We start from the raw sequence: 22,675 nt of genomic DNA on the forward strand, positions 1-22,675 counted from the left end.
TTACACCAGAACATACCTCCAGAGTACTTTATTATACTGACATGAAAAAGCAATTTGACTGTCTCATCCATCCACACACAATGACACACTTGTCAAGAATTGTCTTTCTAATGGCAGTGACATGTTCAATGACAGATATTTACTTTTGCTTACATTCCAAATTCGCCGTCTTCTTAAATGTTGTTATACCTATATGATGCTCAAACACAAAAGAAAGAGAGAATATAGCTTCACTCACCTCTCATGAACTTTGCCTTTCTCATCTCCCAAAGTCACTGTTACAGTTTGGACCGTGTCCAACCCAAAGCCCGGTTCATACTGATGAAAGTCAGAGGTGACCCAGCCCACCCACACACTGCTGGGCTCCTGGCCAGGGAAGATCCGGACCGAGTACGAGTGCTATAAGGAAGAGCGAAAAGCAGAATTGTCTTTGTTTATTTTTGTTACTGTACATATACAAGTTTACTTAAAACACAGTTAGAACAGGGGTTAGATTGGAAAAACTCCAGTTTGGTTGTTTGGCTCTCCACAGAGGTGAGGGTCCTGCAAGAAGTTTGAAACACCCCCCACCAAAAGTAGAACAGTGAGTCCAATCATGGTTTTTATTTTCTGTTCACTCAAAACAAGAAATCTTAACAGTTCCGTGTTCTGTTCCAGGTAAAGTGAACGCCGCTGATTTGTGAACTCACCTCATCAACAAACTATTTGCTGAGAAACACCAATTTGCCTTCCCTGTACCAGCCAAGATGCCACCCAAATGTCCTGCACGCTCTAAAGTTCCGTATTAGGAGAGGATAGCGTTGGCCGCTGTCTGGTTTGACAGGAAACAGCATCGAAATTTGACACGCAGGCAATATTCTGTGAGGGGTTCTTGTTGGAGAAAGCATCAATAAGATGCAGGGATGGCTGTGGATTGCTATTATTGCTGGTGCACAGTTAAATGCTAATCAGCTGGTCATGGCTAGCTGCTAAGATACAATAAGTAGTGCACTAAAGCTAAACAGTGAATTGTGGCATATGTATTCTAATGGTATAATTTTTTTTTTAAATCATTGTCGTCCAATTATTTTGAAGGATAATTTTGAAACATGATTTGAAAATGATATAAAGCGGTTTGCAATAACCAGGCAAAAATCATCCTCTTCGATCAAAATATCCCATCCCACAGCTCCCTTCACATTGGCACTATGCATACTGTACAGAAGATTTAGGATTTCATGAAGCAAGACTGAAATCTAAAACCAATGAAAGCGTGCCGGTTCGAAGATGTCATAAGCCCAGCACGCATGACGTCACTCAGGTTTGCTGCGAGCTGAGTTTGAAAGCAAACAAGCAAGTGCAGCTCTCAAACAGCCAACATTTCTTCTGCTGGTGAGTAAAATGCACACAGGCTGATTCAATCTATCTTTTCCATTCTCGCTCCTCAAAGCCCTAGCAATGACAGTACAACAGCACCAACATTCGTCACTCAACAAAAACAGCAGACAAAAATGGTGTCCGTTAAGGACACAGCGCTAGCTGTTAAAAACAGCTAGCGCCCTACTGGCATTCAGGTGGCAATATTCAAAAAGGCACTGACATTCTCTGCTCTCGATCGCAGCAAGCACCATGTGAAGCCGACAGAGAGAGAGAGAGAGAGAGAGAGAGAGAGAGAAATATTTATGTGGTCTTACAGTAGATGCTTGCATGAGTAATTCATATTCATTCCTGTCATCAACCATCAGATCCTCAGATAGACAAGCAGGGGTGGGAATGGAGTTGTCTGGTTTATTCTTCTTCAACAAAAACCTGGTATAAAAAAAAAGAAAAAAAAGTTGTCAACATTGAATACTGCAGTGAAACTCCTCTACAACGAAACCTACATGGACGAAAATACCCCCTAATGTGAAAAGATTTGAAAGCCATTCCCACTTTTCTGCTCCCCCAAGGACGAAAAATCGCCATCTTATACAAGATCTTTTTCTCTGCTCTTGCCTCGCGGCGAGATTCACTACAACGAAAATAAGCCTTCCGCAAAAGTGTAATCCAACAGCAAAGTTAAGTTGAGAAGTGTTGGGAAGCAAAAGAGTATAAATGACTTTTTAAAACCAAAAGACAAAGTGGAGTGATTAATATCAAACGATTGTATGTTAATGTTCAACAATATCAAATCAGTGTAAGCTCTTAATTTGCACTATGTACAGTGCAGTGCACTCCGCTTAATAGAACACCGTTGGGCCGAAGCGCTTCTGTTCTACTAAGCGGAGTTTCTATTAACCGGAGACACTTTATTGGGTACACCTTCAGACACGTCGACGACCAAGTTATGCACGCAGATAAAACCCTGCTGACGAGTTAGAAGAGATATTTCGACTGTGGACGTCCATATCTTTAATCAAACAACAAAACAACAACTTTAATCAACTTCAGTCAAACATCTCAAATCACGAGAAAAATTTCGTTACTTTTGTCTGGAAACAGGAGTCCGTAATTTTGCGGTTGACTTCCCTCTCAATGCGCTGGATAAGAGGGAAGTCCTGGAAACCGAGGGCGTACCTTCTGAGAATCCGGCAATGCATCGTATCGTCTGAGTATGTCCTTCTTATAGCCCTCGTCTCTTGAATGAAGTTGAAGCCATTGTGACGTGCGTGTGTCTATGTGTGGAGTGACGCGTGCTACCTGTTACTGTATACGGCTAGAACTACCGCGTTTTCTCGCGATAGTGGTACGGTATCGCGATAGCTACACTTCGAAAACCACTAGTTTACAATGTTCATTGCTTACGGCCTGTTCTATTAAGCGGAGATCTGTTCTACTAAGCGGAGTATCTTTATAGGAAATTGCAGTAGGCAAATCCGTTCCAGAGCCTTTTGCTCTATTAAGCGGATTACTCTATTAACCGGTGTTCTATTAAGCGGAGTGCACTGTATTGGAATAAAAAGAAAGAGTACACATATTCGTTTTGTGTGTGTGTGTGTGTGTGTGTGTGTGTGTGTACATCTGAGAGAAAATTTGCTAGAGTGAAAACCCCGTTGTGAAATATTTCTTGCTGCAAACATCATTTCGTTGTAAAGGAGTTTCACTGTATACACTTGGACATTTGGAAAAAATATATATATAAAATAAAAAACTAAGTTGACAACTTGTTTACCGTTGTTTGAGCTTGGAGGTTTTCTCTTGGTTGTAATCTTTGTGGTTGTTGAATTCACCTCTGTCTGGACCGCTTGGACCATTGTGGCCGTGTGCCGTTTTCACAAGGACCTCAAAGTCCGTTTCAAAGTCTTCTAGATCCTAGACACAAGCACTTAATATGCGACACATATTCTCAAGCAATGGAAAACACACTTGTGAGAATTTTCTTTTTTCTTTGAATGATCTTACTGTCTTGAGTGACACGAGACTGCTGTTAGGAGGAGGCCTGGAGAAGGACTCGGCGCATTCAATGGGCATACTCAGTCTGTAGAAAGTAATGTCTGTGTTGCTGTTCTGTGAACTAAATGACTTTTGTGTGACCTTCAGACAAGGACAAGAATCCACTGTCCCATCTATTCTTGTCACCTTAAAGAGAGAAGAATATTTATATTTTAGTTACCACTTGATTATTTTTTTTGTTTGTTTGTTTTTGGGCTATGTTATCTTTTTGCTTTGTCATTCTGGCACTGAAAGAAAAAGTCTAAACAGACAAATTTAAGAGTTACCTGGTGTCTTAACATTTCAATGAAACTATAAATAGTGTTTAAGTGTTTTAACAAATCTTGATCCTTGGAAGATTTTGAAAAAGTAGTTCTGTAATCTGTAATCCGCCTCATATACTGGTTATGCCAGTAGTGAGTCAGGATTTCAGTGCAACTCAACCTATTCAGTGAGATATACCTGCAAGACTTAAGAAAAAATTAAAGAATTTAAAAAAGAGAACTCCCTTTACCTCTATATGTTGGTGGTCTGGGGGTACTGGCACAAATTGAGGCAGCCTTTTACTAAGCCATATTGTGACATCGCGGTTCATGTTGACAGCAAAGGGTTCGTAGCCTTCCTGCAGACCACATATGGTGAAGTATTCCAGGGTGCTGACATGTTTACCAAAGTTAATCCGCCCAGCCTGGCTCACACCCAAACTGCACACAGGGATGAAACCTTCGGAAAGAAATACATGTTTAGTTGTTAGTCGTATACATTTGGCATTATGTCCTAAGTAAAAAAAAAGAAAAAAACAGAAACCCTTTGGAAAACTAAATTCTAGCTTAGCCTTATACTTTCTAAGTTACGACAATGCACATTATCTAATTTTGTAAATGTTGCACATGCCCTTTGGAGATGCTACCCAAACAAATTTAAATGTCCAAAACCCAAGGAGATTGTTTTTTGGGGGTGTTTGTCTTCTCTCAATTTGTTTTTATGAAATGGACACTCGTTCTTTTCGGTCATCTGGCAACATCACAAATCTGGTTTGGCTTTTCATTGTTCTCTCTCATACAGTTTTAGCTGTCCTTCATCTCAGCGGGCTAAAATAGGGCCGTTTGCATATTTACTGGCCCAAATCTGCTCTCACGACTTGGGAGTACATACTGTCACTTTTGCTGTCTTTGTTCTCCTCTTCTTCCTCTTCTCTCACGTGTGTTAAATTTATTACATTTATTGATTTATCTACCATCCCCATCCACAATTTAGTGGTGTCTTAAGGTTCAGTCTTGTTGCATGCAAAGAGTGATGGAAGTGTACGTCTCATCTTCTCCCGCTGTAGGTCTCATAATTTTATTTTCGTGCTCTCTCTCATAAAGACTTAGTTCATTCTCTCGTGCTTCTCCAATCTCATCTTTGGGGTCCGATCAGTCGCTTATTTTTATTGTTATTTTTTTATTTATTTTTTTTTTTTTTGCACATGCACCTACATTCTGCGCCCGTCCTCAAGAATTGATATTTTAAATGAATTTGCTCTTATTTTCAACTCATTGTGATACCCAAAATGTATATATTGGTCAAACGTATAACATATAACTGCAAAAACCACCAACCTTCACCAACGTCAAAGTCTTTGAAAGCCAGTTCTGAGCCGGAGTCATCAAGCAGTACTTCTCCATTAAGGGTGAACATCATGGTGTGTTCATTCAAGTCCACCATGCAGCCAACAACATCCCCTGCCTGCCAGGCGCGCCCAAAGTGCTCGTTGCCCTGGTGCCAGCGTTGTACCTGGAAATCAAAGGTCCAACAAAGGTAACTATGTGACTGAAACTGGAACTCCATGCACTCCAATCCATTTCACTGCTTATCCTTTGGACACTTGGAGGGACTAACCCAACAAAAAGGGTCTACACGACCATGTTCAAATGCCATTTTTTACGAGTTCAACCAACATTAATGTGACTTGCACTAATCACTTGAACCGATCATATTCAAATTTATGTAAATAAAAGTACTGGGGGAAAAAAAATCTGAGGGGAGAACCCAAAAGAGCATCACAAAAGAAGAATGATGACAATGGGTCGCATGGGTTGTGCAGTTCTTGCAAGCCAAAAATAATTCACTTTAATCTATTTTACATATTTAACTTCCGATGTCTCTACATCATAAGTAAATAATAATAATAATAATTTTCATTTGTTCATCTATTCAGATGCATTTACCGGTACCTGGAAATAAAGGCTGATATGGTATCTTTTGTCATAGTCTTACATTGATCTTCTGATGTCATACCCAAATGTTTTCTGTGTATTGTAAAAATACAGTGCTTTTTTTTTAACAAATACTTTTGAACAAGATTACAGAGCATTTCAAACAAGAAAATTGCACAGCTAAAGGTGGGTACCTTGAATCCATCAAAGACAAAGGCTTGTTCATCAGAACCCAATTCTAGATCTGGTAGACATCCCGGTCTCGCCCAGCCAACCCTCATCTCTCCTGCTGTCAATACCTGAGACAAATACAGATGTGAAACAAAAAAAAGGAGAAGACATAGTTATAGTAACTTATCCCTGATATTTTTGAGGATCCATGATATCATACAACAGATTTTACTTACATAATACATCAAAATATATTTTGCTGTATGAACGGCCAACGGTTCTAATGTTAAGCGTGATATGGCCGTATTGGCCCGAATATAAGACGGTGTTTTTTGCATTGAAATAAGACTGAGAAAGTGGGGGTCGTCTGATATTCGGGGGCCTTGACGTTATACCCATTCACGACGCTAGATGGCGCCAGATATCATTGAAGCGAATGCTGAACTTGACTCCCAGGCCAAAGCGAAACCCCGTCACAAAGAATAAAAATAAAAATAGCGGTAGCACGAAGAAGAAAATTAAAAAATAGCGGTAAGAAAGAAAAGAGAAGAAAATAATAGTTTACATATTTAAATGTTCAGATATTAAGATTTGAATGAGGCAAAATAATATGCTTTTTCTCTCAAATATATTGTTATAATCATTTGTGTCAGATGTTCATTCATCTTCATCTTCCCAGCCGCTTGATCCTCACTAGGGTCGCGGGGGGTGCTGGAGCCTATCCCAACTATCTTCGGGCAGTAGGCGGGGGACACCCTGAATCGGTTGCCAGCCAATCGCATGGCACACAGAGACGAACAACCATTCGCACTCACACTCACACCTAGGGACAATTTAGAGTGTTCAATCAGCCTGCCATGCATGTTTTTGGAATGTGGGAGGAAACCGGAGCACCCGGAGAAAACCCACGCAGGCCCAGGGAGAACATGCAAACTCCACACAGGGAAGCCGGAGCTGGAATCGAACCCGGTACCTCTGCACTGTGAAGCCGACGTGCTAACCACTGGACTACCGGGCCGCCTTGTGTCAGATGTACTGTATTTTATTTTCTGTATAAAAATTAATTTGTCTTTTTTCAAACTTGAGCCTTTTAAAAGAAGGGGTCGTCTTATAATTAGGGCCGTCTTATATTCGGGCCAATACAATAATTCTGCACAATGCAGTACACTGAAGTCGGAGGCTCAGGTTCCCCTATTTCCCTCTTACCTCTAGCTCAAAGTACCACTTTCCTGCATTCACACAGTAGGATCTTTCAGCTCTGAAGATCCGGAACCTTTCAGCAGACGTATTGCTTTGATCAAAGTGAGCTATTTAAAGAAAGGGTGACAGACAGTCATTAAGCTACATCAAATGAAATGTTATGGATAGTCATGCACTCGGAGAGTATTGTATAATACCGTGGTCCTGGTCAGGAGCTTCCAGGTTGTATCCATAACCAAGCAGAGTTCTGACGGCTTCTCTCAGACTGTCTTTGTTTGATTTCTTGGTCCTTTCATCCAAGAGACTATAGGGCACGAGACGAGGATTTCTGCGATTCTTAACATCCTGACAGCCAAATGGGAAAACAAGAACAGAGAACATGTTAAATCACAACACAATGAGAACATTTTACTACTCCCAGTCCTAAAGGCACGGTACTCGATGAAATAGTAATGTGTCGCATTGAATTTCTGATTCATTGGTCATAACTGTTTTTGAAACGGATGCCTTTTAGTGGTATATAGTGCTATTAACCCTTTCAGGGACAGTGGTTACTACAGTGGACAGCTAGCTTATCATGTTATTAGGTTACAGGGTGCATGAAAGGTTTAATTATATTGGGTGTGTTTGCATGTCACAAAACGGTAGTGGACGCAACAGCTCTCTTTCCTCGACTTGAAGTCCATTCTAAATCTCTGTTTCGTCTATTGCGTTATACTTGATAGGACCCTCAGTCAGCAAACCGAGCAAACCAAAAACCTGGGATTTCTATTTTGTGAGTGGTGTTGGGAAGTTAAAAGTCCACCTGTTGGTAATTTTTGACAAGAAGGAGCACTGAATGAAGATTTAGCCCGTTATGTTAGTTTCTCAAGCTAGCTAGCTAAACACGAAAATAAATGTTTAAAACAAGGCAACCATAGGCTATTTTTTTAACTAGACAATCATTAATGGAGACATAACATCTTTCATTCATCTTCCGAACCGCTTGATCCTCACTAGGGTCGCGGGGGTTGCTGGGGCCTATCCCAGCTGTCTTCGGGCAGTAGGCGGGGGACACCCTGAATCGGTTGCCAGCCACAGGGCACGCAGAGACGAACAATCCACGCCCTCTCTCACACACACACACACACCTAGGGACAATTTAGAGAGTTCAATCCGCCTGCCACGCATGTTTTTGGAATGTGGGAGGAAATCGGACCACCCGGAGAAAACCCACGCAGACCCGTGGAGAACATGCAAACTCCACACAGGGAGGCCGGAGCAGGAATCGAACCCGGCACCTCTGCACTGTGAAGCCGACGTGCGAACCACTGCCGCCTGACCTAACATCTGTCCTTCGAAATATATTAGCACAACCTTTCCTTTCTCCTGGGCGGTGAGATGACCGCCACAATAAAACTGTCTCTTATGCTGTGCAAAACATCAAGGTAGCGTGACGCTTAATGGGTTGCCTTATTAGGTTTCTGAGTTTAATTTACATTTGTGCACTTCTTGGTATTTGGGTCAGGGAGAGGGCTTTCCCTTGTCAAGTTAATGTTTAATAAAGACAATGTTATGATGAGAAAGAGCAAGCACGGAGATGAAGAACAGGGATACTTGGCTGAAGTCTTTTGACTTGTTTTCTTCCATGGAACCGAGATAATTAATATTCCTAGAAATACATGTGTGAATCAGAGACTTCATTTCCTTATCATACACGGACAAAAAGACATTTTCACAACACCACCAACAAATATTGAACCCATCTGTCCACTAGCCGACGCATCAACTTTACCATCCTGCAATGGCGCGTTTTACATTCTACAATGAATGATTCAGTTCGGAAATACGCCCAACTTGCCACTATCTCCTACTATTCATAGTCTGACACACAATAGCTACCTGTTGAATTCCGTAAGTCCAACCCTGACGGATGCGATCTCTTGCCCAGACATTGTGCGCATTTTCAGCTAATTTGTCCACCATGGCTTCCTGAGTGGAGGTCAGCTTGATGTGACACAGGTCCAAGGGAGCAGGTTTGTAACCACTGGACAACTCATAGCTGGAGAGATACGAGGTGAATACCACACTGTTTGAACATCACCTGCCTTGGAAGCTTAACATATTCATCTTTAAGAATAGGAACTCACGTTGATGACAGTTTTACACTTTTGACTTTCTCCACAGCATGTTCATCTGCAAGACCGACATGGCAGCCCAAGGCAAGAAGAGTTCTGTTTCACACACACACAAAAACATCAAACATACACACAAACCCACAAATGGGAATATTAGAGCATTTTCAAGCCCAAAGCGCCCCCTCGAAATGATCAAAGACAGAAAGCGACAGAGAGATGAATGATGCAGCAATACTTTACTTGAGAGTTTCCACAGACATCTGTAAATTGTAACTTCGTTCCTGTTCCGGCAACTTTGAAAACTCCACCAAACATGGGTGTTGCCGCTTGGTGTCATCTCGTACCTGGAAAACAAACATAGGTAGAGAGTATCTTAGTACGCCCTTAGCACGCAGTCATAAAAGGGTGCAGTGCCCTCTCCAGGTCAGGGATGAGATCTCTAAGCGGAGGAGTTGTTGGTTTTTGTTCATGGATGAGAGGAGGATGGAACGTGAGATCGACAGGTGACTCGGTACAGCGTCTGGACTATTAAACTATCACATACAGAAAGGACTAAAATGCGACTAGGACTAAAATGAAATAAAAACTGTAGACAGAGCGATAAGGATACTCAATACTCACAACGCCGTAGGTCCAGCCAAATTCAATCTTATTCATCACCCACAGCTCGTGGATGTTTTCTGCAAGCTTCTCCTTGATCCTCTCTAAGTTGAATGGCAAAACAATCTAAACAGAGACACACAAAAAAAATTCCACTTAATTCTAGTAGCAGATGCATGGCTTTGCCCTCATATTCATTTCACAGCATATTATTTTTGATTAACGCATGCCATTGTTCCAATGAAAGGGAGATTTGCCAAAGTAATATAAATGGAAGTTTAAAAGCAGACCACTAAAAATATTTGCAGTATTGCTTTGAATCGTTTCGCCTCCAATGATACAAAATGCATATATTACTAATCTATGATAATAATAGCTGTCACATTTCGTTTTTTCGGTCTGGCCAGCAGGTGGCATGAGCGGTCTTCCTAGCACACCTGCTGGCAATCATTAATCAATAGAGACACTATTTAAGGACTCCTACGTTCTACACCTGTCGTGGGAGTATTGTTTATGGCATTGCTTTCATCATTGCTCATTGACTAGTGGCTTTTGACCTCGTCGTGTTTTCGCGTGTAGTCTCGGTACCAAGTTTTTGTGTAAGTACCATTTTGTTTTGATGATCTAGCTTTTCATGCGTGTACAAAGTGTCACATTGTTTTTCGTTCGTAGTTTGTGAGCTTTGCTTTCCTTTTCTTGCTCTTTTGTGCAAGCACCTTTTGTTAGTCGTTTTTGATTTACCTCCTGGTCCTCATTGTGGACCAGCGCTTTCTGTTCTCACTTATTTTCGGTTCGATTTAGACATTAAATTGTCTTTACATCGGAGACCTTGTTTTTGTCTACGTTTTTTGGATCTCCCTCCCTAACTCGGTTTATCCGAGTTCGTAACAATAGCAACTAATGGACAAACTTTGATGCCTTACTCCAACCCCATGAAATAGCATAGTCGTAAAAGTCAGTGGCTTGTAGTCAGGTCCTTCAGCCCTTCTCATTTGGCCTAATCACATTGTATTATATAGTATTGACCTAAGTTTCCAATTTACATGGAGTTGGATTATTTTGTTTCCAACAGTCTTTTGTCTTCATTTTATAGCTTGGTACTTGGCTGTGGAGCTTCCAGACGTTTGTGAGTGAAGGTTTTTTTTATCATCCAATCAACTCCAAAAGCCCTTTGTACTATCCAAGTGCTTCATTAATGCTTACTTTTGTAGATGTTTGAGTATACCTGCATGTCTGCTTGAATTCACTCATTTCCCTACTGGAATCGACAAACTATCTGTCTGTTCGTCAATCTAATAAATAGGTCATAATCTAGCCATCTTCACCTGGGTGGTGTTCACAGGCATGGGCGTGAATGTTGCCCGACTCATCGTAACAGTGGGTCCCAAAAGGTCCCTGGCTGAGGTCTGGTGTTGACAGGGCTCAAGTTTCAGTTTATCTCTTGGCAACACGGCCTCAAAGCAAGGAGCATAACCTGGTGGAGGGAGGAACTTAAACTCTCCGTGGCGACCCCCAAGAAGGAAACGAAGCCTATACAAAAGACAAGTAACAAGTGAGCAGGTAAAGGATTGTGATTGTGGGTGATTTGCTTTGATTAATGCACTGACTTAACTCCAGCAGAGAAGCTGGCCACGGGGAAAAAGAGGCCATCAGAGTTAAAGTTCTCAAACATGCCCTGAACTGGTTGGCCGTTGATCCTGAAGGAGATACTGGGCACACTAAGGTCCAAGCAGCAGCTCACCACATCGTCTGCTTTCAGAAGATGCTGATTGGGTGAGCTAACTGTCTTTGCAATACAACCTGCAAAAAAAGTTACATCACAGATATGACAACATCCTGTCCATCAGCGGTCCCCACTGAATGACACCCATGACTCCCTTTTCATGAATTTCCATACACACCCTAAAGCAGTCAGCAGCTTGTGCTTGAACTGCTTCCTTTCACATTAACCCCAACTCTAGCTCTCAATGATGACAGGATCAAAGTACTAATAATGATGGTCATCACAATCATGAGCCGTTAATTTATTTTGCTACTCCATATCGTATCTTTTTATCTTGTCCAACAATGTTCAAACGAGCCCCACCTGACCAAAGATGGAGTCCATCAAAGCCAAAGGAATAGAGGTCATCACCCACTCCATTTCCGCCCCAACCTTCCCCACCGCTGGGGGAGGGCATATAACCATTGGTGTTGGCCCAGCCCACTCTGAGGTGAGATGCCTCAGCTGTGACAAATGGCAGCGCTTGGTCTACAATCAGCTCATAGTACCACTTCTTATACTGAGCAGAGCCTTCACTAACACCCAGAAAGATATTAGGGCAAATGCTGAAATGAACGGAAAAAGGAATTTTGTCACTCATCAGCTCAAACAATGACAATCTAGCGTAAACGCCATCAATTGATATCTTTATACCTGCTTACGTAATTCATCAGGCGTGTCTGAAGCAACAAGTCTCTTCCCGGCAGCAGGTTGTCACAGATCAGGTGCTGGTTTGAGCGTACTGCCACACCGTGACACACACAAAGGGAACACAACACATCAAGAACCTACACAGCATGCACATACAGAAAGGATGTCAGAACACATCACTGATACAGGACCACACTTGCCAATACCAACAAACACGCTGAACATCAGAAATCCTGGTTGATGGATTTGGTTATGATTAATAATAAAACAGTCATACCTCGGTTTTCGACCATAAGCCATTTCAGAAGGCTGTTCGAAAACCGAAACCACACGCTTAAAAAAAAAATCATTATTGAACATGTCTGCTCACAATGGAACGCCACACGAGGAAGCGTCGCTTCCTTGTGTAAGGAAGGCGAGAGGAGTCAAGTGGCACATTCAAGTGTGCTCAGTTTGTTCGAGAACCGATTTTCGCTCATTACCCGAGGCATAAAAACCTCAACATTTTTGGTCGAAACCTGATTTGGTCGAGAACAAAGACGTTCGAGAACCAAGGTTTGACTGTACTGTGCGGATGAATATCAGATCCCAAATTCATTACTGTAACTGAATGCCGGCGAATATTGTGCCTTGCATTCGATTGTTTAGAACCACATACCTTGTGGTTGCGTCCATGTTTGTCCAGAAGTGAAATTATGGATTTGATATGTCCCTCTTTGATAAGGTTCAGTGCTTCAGGACTCTCCACCAGCACACAGTGAAGAACCTCCAGTATGCCTGAATGAAAATTTGCATTCGGTGTTAAAACAAAAACAACTACAAAGAAGAATTTATATTCAATATTTCTATTTATTATATATTCTAAAAAAATCTGGTTAAATGAGAAAAAAAATGACTATCAATAACAGATGGCAGCACAGTGAACAAGTGGGGTTGGTACTTCTGCCTGGCAGTTAAAAGGTTGGGGCCTGTCAGCTGGGATAAGGCATTTTCACACTGCACTTAGTAGCACATGGACCACAAAAGGTATGACATACTCGCTCTGTGAAGTTGCTGACTTTTCCTTGATTTTTCCTCTTTTGTGCAACTCTTATGAGCCTTTAGACCACAGGTGTCAAAGTCAAGGCCCAGGGGCAGGATCCGCCCCGCCACATAATTTTATGTGGCCCGTGAAAGCAAATCATGTACGTCAACTTCCATGATCCTTGCTAAGATTTGCACGAAAATGTCAAATTGTTATGTATAATAAATAATGTTGAGATTTTTGTGATCATTTTGTTACCCGATCAACACTCAAACAACAATTGAACAAACTATTATAGTTGACTGGTTTCAAAACCGGTATTCCATCAATTAGTTGTGTACTATATAATATATAAAATATATAATATATAAACATTTATTCAATTTCATGGTTGTACCGGCCCATCAAAGCGACCCACGACAAAAATGAGTCTGACATTCCTGCTTTAGATTTAGCTTTATAGATTGGATTGGATTAGATTGGATTAAAGTTTATTAAGATGAGAAATATTTCACGAAAACAACACTGGTGGCATTGCGTACTTTCCCCAACTCCCAATCACATTGTATAGCACTCATCATTGGTACCATGGATCCAGATAGTGAGGCTGTTATCGAAGTCTTGCCAACATACCAGAGGAGGCCTCCAGTCTCTCCAGTCTGCTGATGAGCCAGTCTAAGGACCTTGAAAACTGAGCGCAGTTTTTTCTGTTACCCCTGATGAGTGCAGCTAAAAGGGACAAGAGTGGGCAGGAAATGAGAGTCAATGTTGCTAGGCACGGACGGCACCCACATCCATGTGTGTATACCCAGCAGTTGATAGAGAGAGTTAAGGCTGGAGCTCCAGGCCGCTCCTGCCTCCCTTCCAGCTACTTCTGTGAAATGGGCTGCACTGCTGTAGAAGTGGAGTCGATCAATGCACTCCAAAACCAGGGCGATCATTCCCTACAGACACAAAGGGTGGCTTATTCAGCTAATTCTCTTGATGGTGAGACTAAATGCAGTCAAATCTAAAAAAGCCACTTAGCTCCCGTATCAATATAAATTGTATTATAACAAAGTATAGCATCAAATAAATTGATTAATGAATAATTTTTACAGTACATCAAGTAACATAAAATTCGTTTGAAGCCCACTTTTGAATTATGTATTTTGCTTTTTGAATGATTAATATTTTACATTGATGTTACGGAATCCCTGCTATTAACCATGTTCCAACTTTCGAGTTAGCCATGATGCATCATCATAACCAGTTAATTTAATCATAAATCCATTTTCTTTTTTATTTTTGTTATCATTAACTCCATTGTAAATATGTGAAAATACAATTTTCTTTGTATTGGTCGATAACATCACTCAACATAACCCCCCCCCCCCCGCAAAAAATAAAAATTAAGTCAGTCTGACTCACAATAGATGCCATGAGCCAATTAATCTCCTGGTGGACAATAAATAAATGGCTCTCTCTAAATAGACCAAGACCCAGGTAGTATTTACAAATACATTTGATTGATATTAATTATTTTGTGGCAATGTATCTTTGAATTTAAAAACTGCACTGTAGTATTCCAGAAAAAAAACCTGATCACACTCCCCCTTCTTTCCACCACAGCCCGGGACGCATGGTTAATAAACAAATGAGCAAAATACAGTAAACTGGGACTCCTTTGTCTCTCTCAAAGCATAAATCTGGAATAGGGCTAATTGGTTAGTTAGACAAAACCAAACTAGAATGGGCTATAGAATTTAGGCTTTAGAATTTAATAGAACACACACTCATATCACCTCTTCTTGGAAGAGGTTTTGTCTGTTTTTCAAAGCTCTTAGGAGATTCTGCTTGTCTTCGTGTTCTAGGTGATCGTCAGGTGGCTGGAAGTAGCCAATGAGATCTTGAAGACTCAGGCTGAATGAGTCGATTGGTGCGTCAAAAGTTGTGCTCTTTCCTTTTGCTCTTAATGTATCTAGACTCCTGTGAATAACAATGAACAAATTAGGAAATTGTTTGATAACGGCTCGCACACCTGAAAAAGGCGAAATGATGTTCAACAATGATCGCAGAAAATATCAGCACAGTATGAAAACAATGTACAGTGAAACAACGAAATCATGTTTGCAGCAAGAAATTTTTCACAACAGAGGGGTTTTCACTGTAGCAAATTTGATATTCGACGTAAACACAAACGCATACAAAAAACGTATACAGGTATGAGTACTTTTAATTTTTATTCCAATAGTGCATAAGTATGAACATGCACTTATTTGACACTTGCTAGTGCCAGCGTAGAAAGAAAAAAAGGGAAAGAAATTGAAAAATTTACGATCAGCATTTACTTTCACTTGCATCAATTTCTTGCATAATGTCTTTTATTTTGCTTCCTCCATCTTTCATTTTTATTACCGTTATCCTGTCTTCAAGCGTAAAAGCTTTTTTTCTTAACTCCTTGGTTTGCAAAGGTCCGTTTTTTCGCCATTTGAGCAATGCAACGTTTATGCTGCGTCTGAAAGAAATACTTCCTGCACTATTGCGCATGTGTAAATAAGTGTGGTGCTTGATGTTGCCGCTTCCGAATGAAGCAGTGGAGGTTGCTGTGACATGCGGAGGTTGAATTAGACTTTTGCGGAAGGCTTGTTTTCGTTGTAGTGAATGTCGTCGCGAGGCAAGAGCAGAAAAAAAGATTTTGTATAATGGAACAGGGGGACTTTTCTTTGTATGGTAGCAGAAAAGTAGAAATGGCTTTCATGCATGAACATTTTTTCACACTGGGGGTATTTTCACCCATGTAGGTTTCGTTATAGAGGAGTTTCACTGTAGTACTGAATTCAGCTGCCAGAGATGTGGTAGGGCGGCCAGTCAGTAGAGTGAAGTTATCTCCTCACCAATGAGTCTAAATTGACTTGTGTGATAATTTTATGATGATCATCCACGCCAGCTGAATTTCCAACTGGCCACGTAGGTCAACGGCGGTTACTGTGAGCCAAGGCCACGGTCTGTTTTGGAATCCTTTGGCTGAATGATCATAACTGTTTTAAGCTGGATACCCTTCCTGACGCTGCCTTCTGCGGGCCGACAGTTGGCACTCGCTTGTGCTTAATGGCAGCTCTTCAGGCAGCATGATGTAAATTCTGGCTGACAAGTTTCATTTAAAAATATCCAACAATTGCTCGGGCAGGCCAAAATTCAAAGACATCAGTGGGTCAAAATCATGCCGATACTTTCCCTAAAAAAGATAATTGGTGAGAAGAGCAGTGTGGCCAGTAGTCCAGGTTTTTAGTATATTTATTATTTAATAGGGATGATTTTAGTGGCATTTGAAGAGCTCACTCAATTTTTTTTTACTCCAAAAAGATGTCCCCCTGTCATTTTGCTAGTTAAATAGGAGGCAGCAGTAGTAAGCATCCATCCATTTTCTTATCCACTTATCCTCATGAAGGCCGCGGGCATGCGAACTTGGCAAAGGAAGGCGAGAGCCGAAATCAAACCTTGCAATAAATATGCTGACCATTCGACCACCATGACTCTTCAATTTACATTTTCATCTTAATACATTCTTGCAGAAATGAAAATCCTTGTTGGTATCCAAAATGAAAAGTTAATAAATAACATTTTTTGCCTTTAACAAGCATGGTAGACTGTACCATATTGTGAATTAAACATGCTTGGCGTATAACTGACTGAAAGCAAACAGTATGTTCCACCCACCTGATGAATAGGTTGAATAAAAACGCAGTACTTCGGATGACTCTGGCAGTGTGACTTTCTTCATGTTGCGACCGAGACAATGTCAGCCCGTCGTCCATGTGACCTTCGTGGTGCATGAGGGCCTGGTGATAGCCAAAAATAATCAACAGAGGCATAAAAACACTGACTTCTACTTTCATAAAAGCATGTACAATAAATACGGAAGAAATTAAAAAATCAACTGATGTTTTATTTGATATTCCTCAAAAGGCATGACAAAACACGATGTCACAGAATTTCTGACAGAAAATACTGCAAAAACTGAAATTTGAAGCATCATAATGCCTTGTGTATACAAAAAGAAAACAGAAAATGAATTCCCTTAACCATAACATTACCTTTCTTTGAACGTCACCGATGCGTGCAGATTTTGCATCTGCAGTCTGGTACGTGAGCCACAGACCAGTGTCGACATGCTGAATGTAACACACTGAGTCACCGTACTTAATGTCGGGTGTACCCATTCCATCCACTTCCTTTTTTACGCCAAGGTCAACCTTTTCCTAACAGAGAAAAAGACAGAGAAGCATCAGCTCTTGGGGGGGGGGGGGGGGGGGGGACTGCAATTTGAAGAACACAAAGCAAAGAATCCTTTCAAGTAGATGACGTGACAGTTTACGTACCTTGGAAGATTTGAAACAAAAAGCTGTCGATTTGACATCTGCTTTTTCTTTTTCCATAAGCAGTAATGATTTCTCCTTCATCAGACTCAGATATTTCCCACTAGTCACGTGTCTGAGTCTGAACGGCTGGCCCCAGCGAATATGACTACCGCTCCATCTGGACACAAATCCAAAATAAAGGAAGGCCACCTCAGACACTTTGTGCCAGAAAATAGTCAAGAGCAATCTGCTTTGGTTTTGTCCTTTTGATTGGTTTGTTTGGATTTTAATTTTATTTTATTTTTTTTTGCTTGTTTCAAACTGTCCTATTTGACAGCTTTGTCATGCAGAGCTGGAACATGTTGCAGGCATCAAATTCAAAATGAGTAAGGATTCAAAAAAAAAAAGCTGTTTTTTCGTCTTTGTGGTGTATTCAATCGAATATAAGTTGAAAAGGATTTCTAGATTGTTGTATTATGTTTTTATTTACCGGTACATTTTTACACAATATCCCAACTGCATCATCAATCGGGGTTTGAACAGTAATTGATTTATTCAATACGATATGACAAATCCCACTAAGTACATCATGACCCAACTAAAAGTGAGAAAACTAGAAAATAAAGCTGTGTACGTGAAAGAAAGAAATGGCAGGAGTGTTCTTTGGTGGCCATATGGTGGCCATTTTTTACAAGATGGCCGCCAAACAGGCGTCTCTCTGTATTATGCTTTTGCTCAAAAACAATCACTACAAATTTTGATCATTTGTCTGGAAAGTTCCTAATAAGTCACTTTAAAAGAAAAAAGTCAGAGCAAAGTATAAATATGGTGGCTATCGTTTCAAGATTTCTCCATTAAAAACAACTAAAATACCTCTCGTAACTCAACAGTTAGATGTTGTTTTTGGCTGGGGTTTTTTTTTTGGGGGGGGGGGGGTGTTGTGAGTCTAGATTTTGTGATTTAGCTGTGATTTAGCCGATTGTAAAGTACTGCCCCTAAACATTTAACTTTGCTGGGATGGCAATGAAACTGTAACGGTAAACTCTCCGTACTGGGGTACCACAGAGGAGAAGGCAAATCTTTCCACAAACAAATGCCGTGCTTGTCAGAGGGTGACCTTTGGTGTAAAGAGTGTAATGGACATGACCGGTAATGGATAGGACACAAAAATGATGATACACGGACTTTCATGAGGACATGATTCTCGTAAACCCTGAAATGTGTGTTTGTGTGGGGAGGGGTGGGAGGCAGAGCGTTTTCTGACAGAATGATTCAGTGATAAACAGTCTTTTTATATACAGCTGTCCATTCAACAAAACAAGACAATATATATTTCCTGAAAACAAAATATCCTACCAAATATCATGCTTATATAAAAAATTACTTCGTTGTTTCTAGGAAAACCAAATAACAGACGCCCATCCGGCAGCCATCTTGAAAAACATCCTCCAAATTTGAAAAAAAAAAATGTAATAACTGTCTTTTTTCTGAAAAAGTGACTTTTAAGCAACACTAATGCCAAATACTATGCCTATATCACAAAGTACATGATTCGATTCAAAATCCACATTTACCTGCTTCACGTTCTCAAAGCAGAGCGTCCATCGATCAAATTGCCTAATGCTTGAGTGTGACAAGTGGTCCATTTTTTAATTTAATTTAATTTGGGTTTTTTTGCGATGGCCAAAGCCACATCAGATTTGGATGCATAGCTCAGTGTGTGGTGGCCGATATGAGATGATTAAACATTTTGGCAACTGTTTATCCTGTTATAGAGTTTACAGTCTACATTCCTTACATTGACAGCGGTCCCAATTCAAGTTCTTTTTTTTCTTTAATGAGTGGTGTTCTGCTTCTTTGCCTTGAATCATCCATAGTAAATCTCATACAGTACATTTCACTCTAAAAAGACCCTATATTTCCAAAACAGTCAATTTTGAGGGGAAAATATTCACAGTAAATTTTACACTGGAAAAAAAAACTGGAGCAATATTTACTTGAAAAAAAAAATCAAACTTGAAAAAGTTTTCCACAAAGTAAATTTTTAAAGGGGAATTTTTGAATTAATTATACTTGCGTAATATCAATTAATGTAGAAAAAAAAGTCACTCAACGGTTGAGGAACAGACACACAACCGAGCAGAGCAAAAAGCGGCCGTCTTCGCCGAGAGCCCAGCAGATTTCATATTTCGCTCAATGTAGCTGATATCGGTCGATATATGTGATACGTGATATTTTTGTAGCTTCTAATCTTCTTATCAGCCCCCAAAATCCCATATCAGTCGGGCTCTAATATATACAGTACTACTGTATATCTGTAATTGTGATCAGGTTATGAATGTGTTTGTTGTTAGGGACGTATTTACACTTCTAAACACTTACAGAACCCGTAGTGTCTCTAGCCTCCACAGGGACTTGGCATGACTCGACACTGCTCCACCCTCATAATGCACCGTTCTGTTGATAAAAATAAATAAATAAAAATAAGTATCATGCACTGCAGTTTGTCAACATTTCGAAATGTTCAAAAGACTCCTTTATATCATTATTGTTTCGCATTAAAGAATTAGCAGTGTCTTTGATAGAACATTAATTTACGATTACAGGTCAATATTTGGCAACGCTTTAAGGACTTTTATGTAAGATCATGGAAAAAGTGATGAAACAGCTAGGACTAAAACAAATTGTAAAAAAACAAAAACAAAAAGCACAAAATCACCTCAGCAAAAAGAAAACTAAGCAACGTAAAAATATTAATATCATTTTCGCTATCCGCCACAAATATCCTACATAGCTGTAAAAGTAAATTATTTTGTATGCACTAATTCAAGGTTCAGTGCTGTAGCTTTTGTTTTATTCTCTTCTAACAACTGATTTCAATTGTACGTTTCATGATTAATTAGTCCTTCATAAATTAAATCGTCCTTCATAAACAGATGTTAGATAATAGATTAAGGATGTAGGTTGTTTTTAGCTTAGAGGGCTGCAAATCCTTTAATCCCTCAATTACGAAATAAAAAGTTATTAATGTGACACTAATATATATTTGTTATCCATTACATCTGGGGTGTCAAACTCATTTTTGTCGCGGGCCACATTGAAGTGACAGTTTGATTGATTCAACGATTGTTTAAGCAACTGCAATGTGATGCAACAAGAAAATGCTTACAATATCTCCCTTATTTCTTACATATGAGAAGTTGAGATTTTGGTCCAGATTTTAGCAATCATGGTAGAAGTTGACATGTTTGATCCACTTTCGCGGGCCACATAAAATGATGCAGGGGGCCAGCTCTGGCCCCTGGGCCTTGAGTTTGACACCCGTGCATTACATGAACGCGATCATCTTCTGATGCAAAAAGTTGGTAAAGAACTACAAAGTCGACATGCTGTCTCCTCTTTTTTTTGTGCAAACAAGTCTGGAATTACAGAGCTTGAGTAGCCCTTTTTACATTTATGCTTTTAAAAAAGATTCCACTGCATTTTAATTACGGTCATTAATGATTAGTTTTAAGGATTTTTCAATATATGTTTATATTTATATATTTTTTTCCCCACAAATAAAAGCACGCTGGCTCTACTAATATCTCTTTTTTCTGTAGCCAGAATCTGACCAGTTTTTAACCTCATCCTGTAACAAAGACATGCCAAATGTTGGAGTGCCTCATTCTTTCAAGCATTCACGTGAGACAAATTCGATTTTCCTGAGAGTCAACATCTACCAAATAGAACTGAAAATCGCAACCAATAAACTGTGATATGAACCTAACTGTGGATATTGCGGACCACCCCGAGTAGTTTCTATACTGAAGCAATAACAGTGATGACCCCCCCCAGAAAAAAAAAAATCCTTTACAGTACAGATGTACACGTGCATCTTACCTCTGCTGCTCCTCCCCGTGGTCTTCAGAAGGAACAGTTAAACACTCATCCATATGACCATGAAGGAGGCGTAAGACATCCCCGCCTATCAAGAAACCTGCAGAAAGGTTTAGAAAAGGAAAGGGCGGGGGGGGGGGGGGGGGGATTAAGTAGAGAATGAAAGACAAATGAATAAATGTATGGGGTGTACCACATACACATGACATCAGAGAAGCAGTAAGCCAGAATGCCTCGTCTACAATTAATTCCGAATTTATTTCAGTTATCTGATTGGTGTTGTTGCTCTGTCATGGGCAGGATAGCAGAATCAAGTGAATTATTATCCCATTCATTCTGACGTGGACATCGCACTTTTGAAACCAACAGCTGCTAAACATGACCCACGACTGAGTCCCGTTGGCTGACTCCCAAAACAAGCCACCCATTAATTCTGTTTAACGCTTGTTGAAATGTTTTGTTTTGTTTTTTTGTAACTAATAACCTAACGCATTGCTAATTCCAAAGCAGTAATTACATGAAATTAGATGAATTTTCTCTTCTTTGCTATTTATGTTCTGTATGGACGGTAATTAGCATGGTGTACCGAGGACCTTGTGCTTGTGTGGTACAATATAAATCCTATAATGGGCATGTGAGAGTCATTTTCATGGATATCATTTACTGGGAGAAAAATTATGTCAGTCATGCATGCCGACTAGCTCCTGATAGTAAAATAGCCGCGAAACTGGTATCGGACGTTGTCAAAGTGTTGCAATACATGGGAAACACTTTTCTTTATTTATTTATTGTGCACTCCGTGTATCAACAATCTTATTTGTCAGTGGAAACTGGCCAAGATCCAGCACCACAACACACAAAATGAATGATGATCCATTACACAGTGATCTAAACTGGCCTTTGCATCGCCTTGTGCTCTGGCCCAAATAAAACATTGCAGTGTATCATGTAAAGTAATCAACAAAGAGTGCTGGAAAAATATTTCCGTACCTTGTGCCACTTCACTGCCGGAACAGATGGGAGTAACGGTCCACAGAGTTTGTTGGAAGGCGGCATCTACATTTTGACATTGATTGCCGTAGGATAGATGCTATAAGAACACAAACACATGAATCCAAATTCAGATACATTTTCCCTAAAAACGCAATTCAGTTTACACTAAATGTTTTTTTTCTTCACATTTTGTTCAATAATAACCTGTAGGGTGTTTTGGGGGTTTTTTTTGGTCTGTGTGTAGCAATGAGCCCTAAAGTTGAAAGAGACGTGATGCCCCAGGTCTCCCAAGGCAAAAAAGGTTGTTGGTGAAGGACAAAACAAAGGACAGCGCAGTAGAGTTTTAAAAA

The 22,675-nt window shown here is 40.3% G+C and overlaps 1 protein-coding gene across 4 annotated transcripts in view; it reads right to left on the bottom strand.

Annotated features, from left to right (window-relative positions):
• The window catches only part of ryr2a (ryanodine receptor 2a (cardiac)), a 98,766-nt gene that overhangs the window by 63,229 nt on the left and 12,862 nt on the right, over positions 1–22,675 (bottom strand). For all 4 annotated transcript variants that reach the window (XM_052070953.1, XM_052070951.1, XM_052070952.1 and 1 more), the window contains exons 7-33: positions 22,323–22,422; positions 21,336–21,432; positions 19,836–19,910; positions 17,475–17,631; positions 17,190–17,354; positions 16,813–16,934; positions 14,898–15,081; positions 13,922–14,057; positions 13,747–13,842; positions 12,748–12,866; positions 12,093–12,226; positions 11,763–12,004; positions 11,284–11,476; positions 11,002–11,206; positions 9,698–9,802; positions 9,317–9,420; positions 9,089–9,172; positions 8,841–9,000; positions 7,157–7,304; positions 6,966–7,066; positions 5,783–5,887; positions 4,992–5,166; positions 3,905–4,113; positions 3,361–3,537; positions 3,131–3,270; positions 1,674–1,788; positions 239–399 (exon numbers count right to left, since the gene is read on the bottom strand). In XM_052070953.1, coding sequence (XP_051926913.1) covers positions 239–399; positions 1,674–1,788; positions 3,131–3,270; positions 3,361–3,537; positions 3,905–4,113; positions 4,992–5,166; positions 5,783–5,887; positions 6,966–7,066; positions 7,157–7,304; positions 8,841–9,000; positions 9,089–9,172; positions 9,317–9,420; positions 9,698–9,802; positions 11,002–11,206; positions 11,284–11,476; positions 11,763–12,004; positions 12,093–12,226; positions 12,748–12,866; positions 13,747–13,842; positions 13,922–14,057; positions 14,898–15,081; positions 16,813–16,934; positions 17,190–17,354; positions 17,475–17,631; positions 19,836–19,910; positions 21,336–21,432; positions 22,323–22,422 — 3,809 coding nt within the window. The remainder of the gene's footprint in view (positions 1–238; positions 400–1,673; positions 1,789–3,130; positions 3,271–3,360; positions 3,538–3,904; positions 4,114–4,991; positions 5,167–5,782; positions 5,888–6,965; positions 7,067–7,156; positions 7,305–8,840; positions 9,001–9,088; positions 9,173–9,316; positions 9,421–9,697; positions 9,803–11,001; positions 11,207–11,283; positions 11,477–11,762; positions 12,005–12,092; positions 12,227–12,747; positions 12,867–13,746; positions 13,843–13,921; positions 14,058–14,897; positions 15,082–16,812; positions 16,935–17,189; positions 17,355–17,474; positions 17,632–19,835; positions 19,911–21,335; positions 21,433–22,322; positions 22,423–22,675) is intronic.

The sequence above is a fragment of the Hippocampus zosterae genome, chromosome 7 (assembly GCF_025434085.1).
Source record: "Hippocampus zosterae strain Florida chromosome 7, ASM2543408v3, whole genome shotgun sequence".
Lineage (NCBI taxonomy): Eukaryota > Metazoa > Chordata > Actinopteri > Syngnathiformes > Syngnathidae > Hippocampus > Hippocampus zosterae.